At 34.7% G+C, this 12762-nt stretch overlaps 1 protein-coding gene across 1 annotated transcript in view; it reads right to left on the bottom strand.

Moving 5' to 3' along the window:
• Window positions 1–12762, bottom strand: part of TFPI (tissue factor pathway inhibitor) — a 70716-nt gene that overhangs the window by 5205 nt on the left and 52749 nt on the right. Inside the window, exons 7-8 of the mRNA XM_029933289.1 lie at window positions 7037–7216; window positions 6266–6357 (exon numbers count right to left, since the gene is read on the bottom strand). Of these exons, the coding sequence (XP_029789149.1) occupies window positions 6266–6357; window positions 7037–7216 (272 nt within the window). The remainder of the gene's footprint in view (window positions 1–6265; window positions 6358–7036; window positions 7217–12762) is intronic.

Raw genomic sequence — 12762 nt, 5'->3', positions numbered from 1 at the left:
TTATTAAATGATAACTTGGTTATTTTTCTGTTAATACGTTTTATCACGCTAATGGCCAAATGTGAACATCTTTATATACTTAACAAATCATGTGTATTACTGTTTTTTCCTTTTGCCTCAGATTCTAGTATGGCTGTTACTGAGCCTGTCTTTTTAATAATTTTGATATTTCCATCATGAATTGCTTTATTTTTTAAGAATGCTGTAATACAATATTATTTGTCTTGGTTACTGACTTTTCTTAATGTCCTCTCCTCACTCAAGTCCCAACCCCGGCAGTCAGGTCACTAATCTCAGACAGTGCTTATATGGATTGCATACCGTGCAGTGGACTTGTGAATCAAACCTGGTTAATCAGAAAGTCCTAGTTATCTAAACATGATATTGGGTCAGGGCTGGCCATAAGATACTTGGGTCAAAGAGGTTGTCGCCAGGTTTTTTTTAATAAAGAAAAAAATTAGAGCAGTCTTATGTTCATAACAAACATAATGGTCATCCGAAGTCCATAGTTTATACTGGTTCACTCCTATTGTGTAATCCGCGGGTTTGGATAAACATATGATGATGTATTTCCATCATTGTGAGACCTCATACAGAGTATCTTTACTGTTCTGGAAATCATCTGTGCTCTGTCTATTCATCTTTCCTTTCCTATGTACCCCTGGGAACCAGTGATCTTTTCTTTACCATTTCCACAGTTCTATCTTTTTGAGAACACCATACATTTGGGATCATACACCATGTAGACTTTTTCAGTTGGCTTCTTTCACTTTGTAACATTCATTAAAGTTCTTCCATATGTTTTCATTTTTGGTAAATTCATTTCTTTTTGACATTGAATAAAATTCCCTTGTCTGGATCTAACAGTTTATCCATTCATCTACTTAAGGACATCTTGGTTGCTACCAAGTTTATGGCTATTATGAATTAAGTTGTGACACATATCTGTGTGCAGACTTTGGTGTGGATAAACATTTTCAACTTCTATGGGTAAATAACAAGGAACATGACTACCAAATGATACAGTTAAGAGTATGTTTACTTTTGTAAGTCTGCCAAATTGTTTCCCAAAGTGACTGTTCCGTTTTTGCATTCTTACCAATAATAAATAAGGGTTGCTCTTGTTCCATTCATGTCTTTGCCAGCATTTGGTGGTGCCTGTGTATGGATTCTGGCCCTTCTATAGATGTGCAGTAGTAGCTGACTACTGGTGTAGTTTGTAATTTACTGACGGTGCAGAGCATCTTTTCATATGCTTCATCATCTGTAGATCTTCTTTGGTGAGGTATCAGTTAAGATCTTTGGACCATATTTTAATAAGGTTATTATTTTTTTAGTTTTAAACATTCTATGAATGTTTTGGATAACAGTCCCTTATCAGATGTGTCTTTTGAAATATTATCTCTTCATTCATGGCCTGTTTTCTAATCTCTTGTTATTAGATTTTTGTAAAGCATAATGTTTTAATTTTAATAAAGTCTAGCTTATCAATTATTTCTTTCATGTATTGTGGCTGAGGCCAGGGAGTGAGTCTAAATGTTGCTAGAAAACTTTATCTGAGAGGATGTGGGCCTTAAATTCTTGAAGTATCTAGACACCCTGAGACATTAAAAAAAATAAATTTTGGAGTAGCAGAATCAGGAATAAAGATGGGCTGAGTTTTATTGACAGTATGAAGCCCTGAGTCCATTTATACTAAAGTAAAATACCTTTGGTCTTCCCAGTTTTTTTAAGGTTTCTTTATTTTTGAGAGAGAGAAGAGAGGAGAGAGAGAGAGAGAGAGAGAGAGAGAGAGAGACAGACAGACAGAGACAGAGAGAGAGAAAGCAGGGGAGGGGCACAGAGAGAGGGAGACAAGAATCTGAAGCCGGCTCCAGGCTCTGAGCTGTCAGCACAGAGCCTGATGTGGGGCTTGAACTCATGAGCTGTGAGATCATGACCCAAGCTGAAGTAAGGTGCTTAACTGACTGAGCCACCCAGGTGCCCCTAACCTTTCCAATTTTGTGATCAAATATATCCCTGTTTCATTTCAGACTGTTGGGGCTAGAATTTTTTTGGATAAAGAATTTTAGTCAGAATTTTTGGATGAGGAAGTCCTATTCGTCATAATTCTGTATTTATTATATGACTAAATGCCTACACACCTCTCTCTCTCTCTCTTTCTGATAAAATGATTTACCATGTATTACTACTCCCTTAAAAAAGTGGTCTGAATAATTCTAGCCAAGACACCAGCTATATAGTTCAGAGGTTGGTCCTAAGAGACTAATCAGATGAAGGTTTCATGTTCCATAGAGCAGAATACAGGGAAAGCAATTCAGGTGTGTTCATGTGAAAATCTTTATAAAGATCCTAACGTGAAAGGTCGGAAACTGAATTCAAATGCTAACTTCCTGGGGTGCCTGGGTGGCTCAGTCATTTAAGCCTCCGACTTTGGCTCAGGTCAGATCTCACGTTCGTGGGTTCGAGCCCCGCATCCGGCTCTGTGTGACAGCTAGCTCAGACCTGGAGCCTGCTTCCGGTTCTGTGTCTCCTTCTCTCTCTGCCCCTCCCCCTCTCATGCTCTGTCTCTCTATGTATCAAAAATAAATAAAACATTAAAAAAACAAATACTAACTTTCTAAGACAAGATGAAGACGAGGTAAGATGAGACAAGAGCAGGGGCAGCTTATAAAAGATCTCCAGGTTTCTCCTAAACAGTGACTTTACTGTCATTTTTCTTCTGATATGGAAATGGGCTAGGTACCCTCAATAGTCAGGATTGGAAGTCCTATATAATACAGAGTTACATGAAATATATTTAAATATATATCATTTATATAATATGAGATGATTGGTAGAAATGCATACTGGATGAATATGGATTATAAAGCAAGTATACTAGTGTTCGACAAATAAGAAGTCCTAGTACATGAATACCCATGGAATTGAAAGGAGATTATTAGCAAATTCAAATTAAAGAAGGTATAAGTCGACTGGAGCTTATGGAACAATTTTTTTCTTTGTCTTAGGACTTAATCTTTGTAATAACTGCAGAACACTAAATGTTTCTGAAGTATTAAAAAAAAAAACTTCATGACGGGACTCTTGGGTGGCTCACTTGGCTGAGCATCCAATTCTTGATTTCAGCTCAGGTCGTGATGTCACAGTCATGGGACTGGGCTGCAGTCTGGATTCTTTCTCACCTTCACTCTCTACCCCTTCTCTGCTCACATGCATACTCATGCACATTCTCTCTCTCTCTCTCTCTTTCTCTCTCTCTCTCAAAATAAACATTCAAAAAAAGAAAAAAAAACCTTCATGGGACACCAGGGTGGCTCAGTCAGTTGAGTGTCCAATTATGCTCAGGTCATGATTTCCCAGTTGAGCCCTGCATTGGGCTTGCTGCTGGTAGTGCAGAGCTCGGTTCAGTTTTTTTGTTCCCCTTTCTCTTTGCCCCTCCCCTGTTCATGCTTGCTCTCTCAAAAATAAATTAAAAATTTTTTTCATGAGGGGTGCCTGGGAGGCTCAGTCGATTGAGCATCTGACTTTGTCTCAGGTCATGATCCCATTTCTGTGAGTTTAAGCCCCCCATTGGGCCCTGTGCTGACAGCTCAGAGCCTGGAGCCTGCTTCAAAATTCTGTTTCCCTCTCTCTGCCTTTCTCCCACTCATGCTCGGGCTTTCTCTCTCTCTCTCCCCCCAAAAAATAAATACACATTAAAAAATTAAGAAAGAAAAAAACAAAAACCTTTATGAATATAACAGTTATGTTTCATTATTCAGAATATTTTATTATAATGTAAACACTAAAATCATTAGGGCAGTTTTCAGCATGATCCATTAATTTCAAACAGAATAAACAAAGTAGGTAAATACATATAAATGCTGTATAAAGTAATTCTATGTAAAATTCACAGTTAGATGTATTTAATTATGTAAAACAAAGCAAGACAATACCACCAGAGAGCTTCTTATTTAAAGACACAATAAAAATAATAGTGCATTAAAAATTGGAAACCATCTGAGTGTGAGTCATTCTTGGTTAAATAATGAACCCATGAATGGTTGTTGGAGAAAACAGTCAACTCACTAATCTGCTATTTATATGTCCTTGGTGGCAACTTATTACTTGACCTAAGGAGATATTACTGTTTATTTAAAGGTATTACTATCCATGTATAAATAATAACAATGCATATTTCACAGGGATTTTGATTTCCAAGTCTGAAATTCCATAGCAAAGATCCAGTCTAAGGCAGTTACTTATGTTTACATTATGCATATATATATTCTTATGTATATATATTTGAAATCAAAATATAAAACTTTTAAGTGAATGAATTGACATTATTTTATAATGATATTACTTTCATCCTAAGGCATAAAAATTATTTGTAATTATATCTTAGAATTTCATATCAGACTCAAAACATAGTGATTATAGCTCACATCAACTGGACCCTGACTTCATATGGATAGTCTGGAAGAGCTAATATTTTTAAGTAGGAAATCAGCATGGATAAGCTGACCAAATAAGGAGTATTCAGTGAACAGATGGGGTGGGGTTAAGTACCAACTAGTGAGTCCTTGATGGATTTTTGAGTGGTGGAGAAGTACATTCTAAGGAGTTAATTCTTAGGAATTAAATCAATACTGATTTGAAGAATGCAGTAGAGGGGAAAAGCCTGGAGTTGGATGAACTTTATGAAAATGGAAGCAATAGTGTTTAGAGGCTGATCAGATATGTACATGAGAAAAAAGAAGTCAAAATTGGGTTCAGGTTTTCAAGCCAGAGGAACAGGCAGAATTATAATACTGTTGCTAAACTAAATGGATGAAGTGACCTGTTGTTTCTAGATGACAAGTTCAAATTTAAATGCAGTGTTTGAGATGAACATTATAGGAACTGAAATGTCTAGGAGGCTGTTGAGATGCCAGACTGCACATGGGTCAGCAGAAAAGGAAAGGTGTAGATCTGGATATCGTGAATTAACTCCAAGGAGAGATTATGTAAAACCCCGAGAGTAAATAGCACATAGATTTTCTAGTGGAATCTTCCTTGCTGATAGACTCTTCAGTAATAGAGTTTTCCTCTTCCACGTAAATAACATGATTTTTTCTTTCCCCTGAAGCATGACTGACTTATTGGTTGTATTGGATGCAAAGCCTAATGATAAATGAGTCAATATTCTTGTCTTTTTGGTAAGAGAAAATTTTGTTAAACAATAAAGTTAGGAAGCATATAAACACAATTTACTTATGATTGCCATTAAAAACTTCACTTTCCACCAAGTTTATTTTTACCATGATCTGTACTTACATACAACTATTCCACCATTTTTCCTAATATAGTGAGTCATAAGCACACACAAAAAATAGTTATATCAATCTAAGTCAGGCAGGTACAGGATAGAGTTGACTCTCTCTGTTCAGATAATGGTATGGCTCAAGATTGATTGAGGTGCTAGTTTATAGGAAAGGAGAAAAAGTATAGCTAGGGTAGGAAGCACGTAATAGAATTGTATTATTACCAGCTTTCGCACAGTTGAGTGATCCTTATAGAAGAAAGTCCTTGTCACCATGTTTGAAGTGAAATCCAAGAAGTGCTTGATCTTTAATAGCTGTATTTGTTAATCTGGGCATAGACTATAAAGATCATTATATACATGATCAAAATAAATAAATGACAAAATATTCTCAAACAGATAATCACCAAATGGAAAAATGGACTGTTTTGATGTGGCCAGGAATATGACCGTTTGTAGTTAATAGAAAACTGAAAGGATTGAGGAATAAGTATATTCACAGTAGTCCGTTAATAAATCATTGTCCTCAAATAAGCAATTTGACTAGATTAGGAAATGAATTCTAATAAAAAAGGTATTAATAGCAGTTAATTTGTACATAGAAAATTCATGGAAATATTCATTAAAAGGATTTCAGGAAAGAATAAGAAATATAGTGAAATGTTTCATTCAAAATATTTAGAACTAATGTAATAATGTAACAAATAAATATATGTGTGTGTTTATATATATACATATATATTATTTTAAAGTTTACTTATTTATTTTGAGAGACAGAGAAAAAGAGACTATGTGAGTGGAGGAGGGACAGAGAGAATCCCACACAGGCTCCACGCTTTCAGCACAGAGCCTGACCTACAGAGCTCAAGGTGGGGCTTGATCCCACCAACCATGAGATCATGACCTAGCCAAGATCCAGAATTAGACGTTTAACTGATTGAGCCACTCAGGTAACCCCAAATTTATACTTTTTGTAACAAAAATTTTTTCATATCCTATTTTCACTGTCTGCTTCCTTCTTTTTCTTTTAGTTTTAATTAATCCTCCTTTTGATGTTCTTTGGATGAAGCCTACAAAAGGAAGAGAAACAAATTTATTATGCATAATAAAGTAATACAATGAAATATTTTATCTAAAATTTTCTCAAATTATCCTTTAATATTTAAAACAAAAAAAGTCTTAAAAGCCTCTAATTTGGCTTTGTGTAGAACAATCCAATTCTAAGAAAGTTATTTTGCATATATAAGAAGTAGCAAATATGGATAAGCATGCTTTGATTTTTATTCATCTACAGCTAAAAATTCACTATTTTTATTAAAGTGAACATGTGGCTGTATATGGTTGGTGAAATTATATGCAGGTTTTATTAATATATTAATACTCAATAAATATGTATCAATTAATTCAGAAAATTAGTAACTGTTAAAATGTGCATTATAAGATACTTACAAATATTTTGGTATAATCATTTAAAATGAAAGCTTACTATATAAATATTAAAAGAACAAAATGTTTAAAATTGATTTTTGTGTGTGTGTGACATTAAGAGGACTAGTAGTCAACACCTCCAGAACTATCATCTAGATGTAATTAAAAGGCGGGACACATATATAAGCTAAATTATAATAATTCTTTTCTTATTATAAATAGAACCTACTTCATAATATTTTTCTTAGATTAAAATGTGTTCATAATTTCATTCCAATTGTTATCCTAAATATTAGTGAATGGAAAGAATGTTTTCTATACCTCTCTTACAAGTCCTAAGACATTCACTTTTAGAAGTAAAATTATTTTCATTTCCTCCACATCCACTGTAATTAAACGGACGGCATTTCCCAATGACTGAATTGTAGTAGAATCGGCTCACGTTGGCTTGACACAATCCTCTGTCTGCTGGGGTCAGACACCAGGAAGGGCCGTAATATTCTAAGAACATCAAGAAAACATGGTGAATCATAGATGATAGTTAATCTGAGACTTTCATATTATTTATTGTTTATAGATCGGCCTTGTGGCATGTTTATATAAAACAGTAATCTGAATGAATAAAGGTAGTACTCTCTGAAATCCATATATTTCAATTTGAGAGAAATGCCTTACTAATCTTCATGTGTCCACTACAGTAAGACCTATCTCAAATAAATAAAAAAATAGATATATTTGTTAAAGGACAGTGCTATGGTGACTCTTTAAAATGAAAAGGACTAGTTTTACATAATAAGAGAAACTGCTATTCAAAAAATTATAAAAATTTGTTAACCATATTCATTTGAAAAAATGATCAATGTTTATCATTTTTGTTCAGGAATGTTCAACTTTGGGGGGATGCAAAATCTTTATTTCATGTAGCAAATCCTTATTTGCTGTATGACATAAGAACTGATGCTGAGGAAGAGTGTTTTCTTAACATTCTAAGTGATGTAACATAGTCACAATTTAAAGGACAGGAGTTCAGGTGTAGCAAATTCTAACTTTAAGCTTCAGAGAAGGAGCCCTAAAGAAATGTTTTGATGTAGTAAGAAAGTTTTTTTGAGAATGGAAAAATCAGTTCTAGATGAGTTAGCTGTTATTGCAAAGGAAGTGATATGTTAAAGTGGGTAAGATAAAACACAGGCTGCTCTGTCAATGGGACTAACCATTTTAAAAACAGAAAAAAGAAAATGCAACTAGGGTAGTAAAAGGATCATTCATTTTCTTTTTTTTTTTTTTTTTAATGTTTATTTTTGAGAGAGAAAGTGTGAATGGCGGAGGGGCAGAGAGACAGAGATGGAGACATTAGCTCCAAAGTGGGTTCTGCTCTGACAGAGAGCTATATGTGGCTCCCACCACCCTCCTCAAACACAATCGGCAAGATCATGACCTGAGCCTAAGTCAGACACTCAACCAATTGAGCCACCTAGAAGCCCCATGGATCAATTATTTTCTTAAGGCAAAGCAGAGAAACAGTTCTCAATACAATAGTAGCTTTTAGCTCTTTTGGAAATTCCTGTTAGGGAGCGGAAACTGGTACTCTAACAGCAGATTTCAACTGCTTGATCTTAATGAGCCAATACTGTAGGTGAGGTGAAGTAGATGGTAGCTGATGAGGAATCAATAAAGAAAATTGTACTGACTTTCTCAAATAGTGAAATGTGGCACAGCAAATGTAGACAGAGCAGACATGCTAAATATACAAAATTGGCAGAAAATAGAACTTTGAGGAATCCAGCTAATGAACGCAAAGACATTGTGCAAAAAGATATAAGTGATTTAATGGCAAGTGATCCCTATATGAAAAGACTATAAAAGAAATAAAATGAAACCATTTGAAGGAAAAATGGCATCTAAATTAACGAACAATACTATAATCCTATTAGATATAAAAAAAATAACGATCTGGATTTACCTCCTGCCTTCTTGATGATTTAAATAAAGATTAGAGTGTCTTGATATAATGGCTTATGTAATAGAGAAATTCTAGAAAATAAATGGAGTGGGATAACTATAAAAAGAATATATAAGACATTTTTAGAAAGATGATAATTCTGTGTCAAAATTCAAGAACTGTAATCACATGAAGAATACTACATTATTTAGGTCTTTACTAGGTCTACAAACGCCAATTTTAAAAGAACATCTTAGGATCTATAAAACTAAAACAGTCAAAATCATGTAGTCTAAATTATCTTTTATGGATTTGGGGATTATGGTGCATGATTACTGCCATCTTGGTGAAAATATATGTTTAACTTCCTAGAAAATGTTAAAGTCTCCTTAACATTTTTTTTGTAATATACATTTTGTACATTATTGGTTACGTGAGAGGAATTTTCTAACAGTATAGTAGAGATAGATTGTAATTGAGTCCTACTATTGTGCAAACTTGCCCAGTGTATATGCTCTGGATTCTCATTAACTCAGAGCCTGGCACATGAGGTGGTTATGAGTTGCTATCACTTCTATCCATGAGCTTTCAAGTTGTCACTTGTAATACAAAAGAAATCCTCCACAAGCAATTAGCCTGATTTGAGAAACAGAGAAAATTGCTATTTTTTAAAAATTCTCAAAAAGCACCCATAGATGCTTCATAGCTGGTATGTCAGTATATGATAAGATTTATACATCACTTTAACTTTAGCATTCCGTACACAAGATTTATTAGGTCACAGTAAGTTGAAGATAATACATAGATGTACCTGTAAGTTTTACACGTCTTCTTTACAAATGTTAATTATTATATCTTAATAAGGTAAGATTCTACCTAAAAGTTCCTTATTCCAAGATAGGTAATTTTTTCCTTTTTTTTTTTTTTTTAACATTTTACTTTTTAATCTCTATACCCAAAGTCGGGCTCGAACTTAGAACCCAGAGATCAAGAGTCATTTGCTCTACCAACTGAACTAACCAGGTGCCCCCAAGACAGAATTTTCTGAAGTCATGAATCAATTTCATCTTTTTCCTTAACCTGTAGTAAACCTGGCCCCACAAAATCAAGGTTACTTCAAAATAAGAGAAAAATAGACTAGTACATCTTGGGCTACAATACCTAGACTAAAGGCCACAAAGGAGGAGCCTCTGTTATCCTGGGCCAAGAGCCTAGAACACCAGGGGAAAGCTAGAATCATAACCAGCCTCTTCAGGGGGATTAAAGCCATGGAGAATACACTACAGGTTTGGCAGGGAGAGGTACTCTGACTTCTGTCTTTCTTTGACCACCAACAATGTCTGCCATTCACCAAATCTAATCCAAAGCCAAGGGAAAGGGTTTCCTGTAATATGGGACAGGACAAGAAGAAGGCAGGGAATTTAGTTTAAAAGCAAACTAATAGTTTGATAGTTGACCGCACAGATACCATCAGAGAGTTTCACTACCAGTTAATTTGTCCCAAGCATCAGATTGCCTCTATCTGAAACTCACTGACTTCTGAATGAGAGGTATCTGGCTTGCTGCTTTCTGGCATCTTGAGAATTGGTATCTAGACTTGATCTGTCCTTCCTACCAGATACTGGCTCCTACCCAAAAAGCATCTCTCCATGACTGACCCCTTTACTGTTGTGCATCTATCTGCATTTATTTGCCCTGACTTTAATCACTACCTATGCCGATTATCAAATACAGCTCACCTTCAACCCAGAATAATACCATAGTTTCTAACTCTAAAAATACAAATATTTTGATAGGGGATTAAAACTTGAGATTAGATACTAAGAATGTTGTATTATAAATAGTTAACTTAAAAAAAATTTTTTTAATGTTTTATTTATTTTTGATACAGAGAGAGACAGAGCATGAGAGGGGGAGGGGCAGAGAGAGAAGGAGATACAGAACCAGAAAGCAGGCTGTCAGCACAGAGCCTGACACGGGGCTCGAACGCACGAACGTGATATCTGACCTGAGCCGAAGTCGGAGGCTTAACTGACTGAGCCACCCAGGCGCCCCAATAGTTAACTTTTAAAAGCTTTTAATACAATCGTTATCAGATGAAGAGTCTTTGTAAGGCCATTACCTTCAGAACATGAATTCTACCTGCTCTATAACCTAATTCATTTCTCCTGAAATAGTTTTAACTCTAAGCAATTAAGAGTATCATTGGATTACTTTAGCATAGATAACAATATAATTAAAATAATGAAGTAGATGGTTTCTCAAGGACATTTTAGCTCCATGACTTTTTGAGTCCTTGATTATCATCTCGTCCAATCTCCAAAGGTGAGGAAATTGAAATTTCTTGCACCTCATGAGGAGATAAGCTTGACTATTTTCAATTGACATATTTACTCTAGATAAACAAAGACACTCACCTACTCAAAATCCAGACTTTGATATCTACAATGAAAGAAAATATAAAGGTTTTGAAGTAGTTGCACAGAGTAATTATTTTGGTCTAGGTTATAATTATTCATAGATATTTAAGCAAGAATAAAAAAACACTAACCTGACTTCTGTTCATTTTCCAAAGGAATTTAATAACCAAATGCATTCTGTCTTGATCTTGCCATTAGCAACAAGTTGAATAGCTTCCATTTAGAGGGTCTATGACAGATTTCAGGATTCAGGATCCACTTATATTCTGCCAGGAACTGTCATGATCTAGTATGGCTGCTAAACTGTAAGGTGGTGCTCCAAAAGTCAGTTTAATATTTAAAGTGGCTTATGTAAATTTTATCCTAAGCTTAGACTGTAAACCTTAAATTTTATAGTCACTTTGAATATTTACTGTGGTGTCTTTCTCTTCCCAATTTACATAACTAATAATTAGGCTTTTAGTTTACCAACCAATTTAGGATTTATCAACCACTCCATGACTTGCTGGGAAATTTTTTGTCTTCTGAGATTATTTTAGGGAGTTGAATAATAAACCTTTTTCCTTTGAATGACACATTTTTCCACATGATTTTCTTGTAGGGAAAACGATTTTAACTTTCTAATTAAAGTTTATCATTGTAAAACACTGAATTAATATAAAAGTATAACAAATAGAAAACAAAAATTCTCTATAATTTGACCCCTGTCCCATAGCCAACCTCAATGTTTTGGTGGATATCTTCCTCCAAATTGTTTGCATAGGGACACATACACTGTATAAGCACAGTACTGTGTATCTTTTTATACTTGATAATACTTTGTATGTTTCCATATTCATAAATATCTCATTTTTAATATGTATAGCATTTCAATTCTTGAATTGACTATAGTATACTTAGTCAATCCATTACTTGTGTATAAAAATCATTTTTTAAAATTCCAGATAATGGCTCATAAGCATCCTTGTACACTGGTTCAGATATTTCTAGAGTATTTCTAAAATTCGGATTGTGTAAAAGTTACATTGAACTTCTAATTGTGTAGATGCTGCTGAATTTTCTGCTAAAAGGTTTCTATAAATATATTTATATAAATATATACTTCCACAACGATGTTTAAAATTACCTAAACAATTAGTTAATTTAATGTGGACCTTACTGAAGTACATTTATTTATTTTTATGTTTATTTATTTGGGGGAAAGAGAAAGAGACAGAGTACAAGTGGGGGAGGGGCAGAGAGAGCAAGAGACACAGAATCTGAAGCAGGCTCCAGGCTCTGAGCTGTCTGTCAGCACAGAGCCCTACTAGGGGCTCAAACTTTTGAGCTCTGAGATCGTGACCTGAGCCGAAGTCGGACTCCCACTGACTAAGCCACCCAGGCACCCCTCCAGTGCATTTATTTATATTCACTTTAATTCTCTCCTCATACCCACAAAAGTAGCTGATTAATGTAGTGATGGTTTCCTTAGGTAGGGAGCTTAGCTGTTCTCCAGGTTACAGCTCCACAATGCTGAGCTTCCTCTACGCTATTAGGGATTCTCTGGAAGCTACTTTCAGTCTTGTATTTTATGTACTTCACAGTGTGGTAGGAATCAAAAACAGCAAAGAAATATTAAAGAAAATATGCTAGAATATTGGCCATGATTGTCTCTGTGAAATGCAAATATGGTTGATTTTCTTTTTTTT

This window comes from Suricata suricatta, chromosome 3 (genome assembly GCF_006229205.1).
Source record: "Suricata suricatta isolate VVHF042 chromosome 3, meerkat_22Aug2017_6uvM2_HiC, whole genome shotgun sequence".
Classification (NCBI taxonomy): Eukaryota; Metazoa; Chordata; class Mammalia; order Carnivora; family Herpestidae; genus Suricata; species Suricata suricatta.
This window is presented reverse-complemented; position numbering and strand designations above follow the sequence as displayed.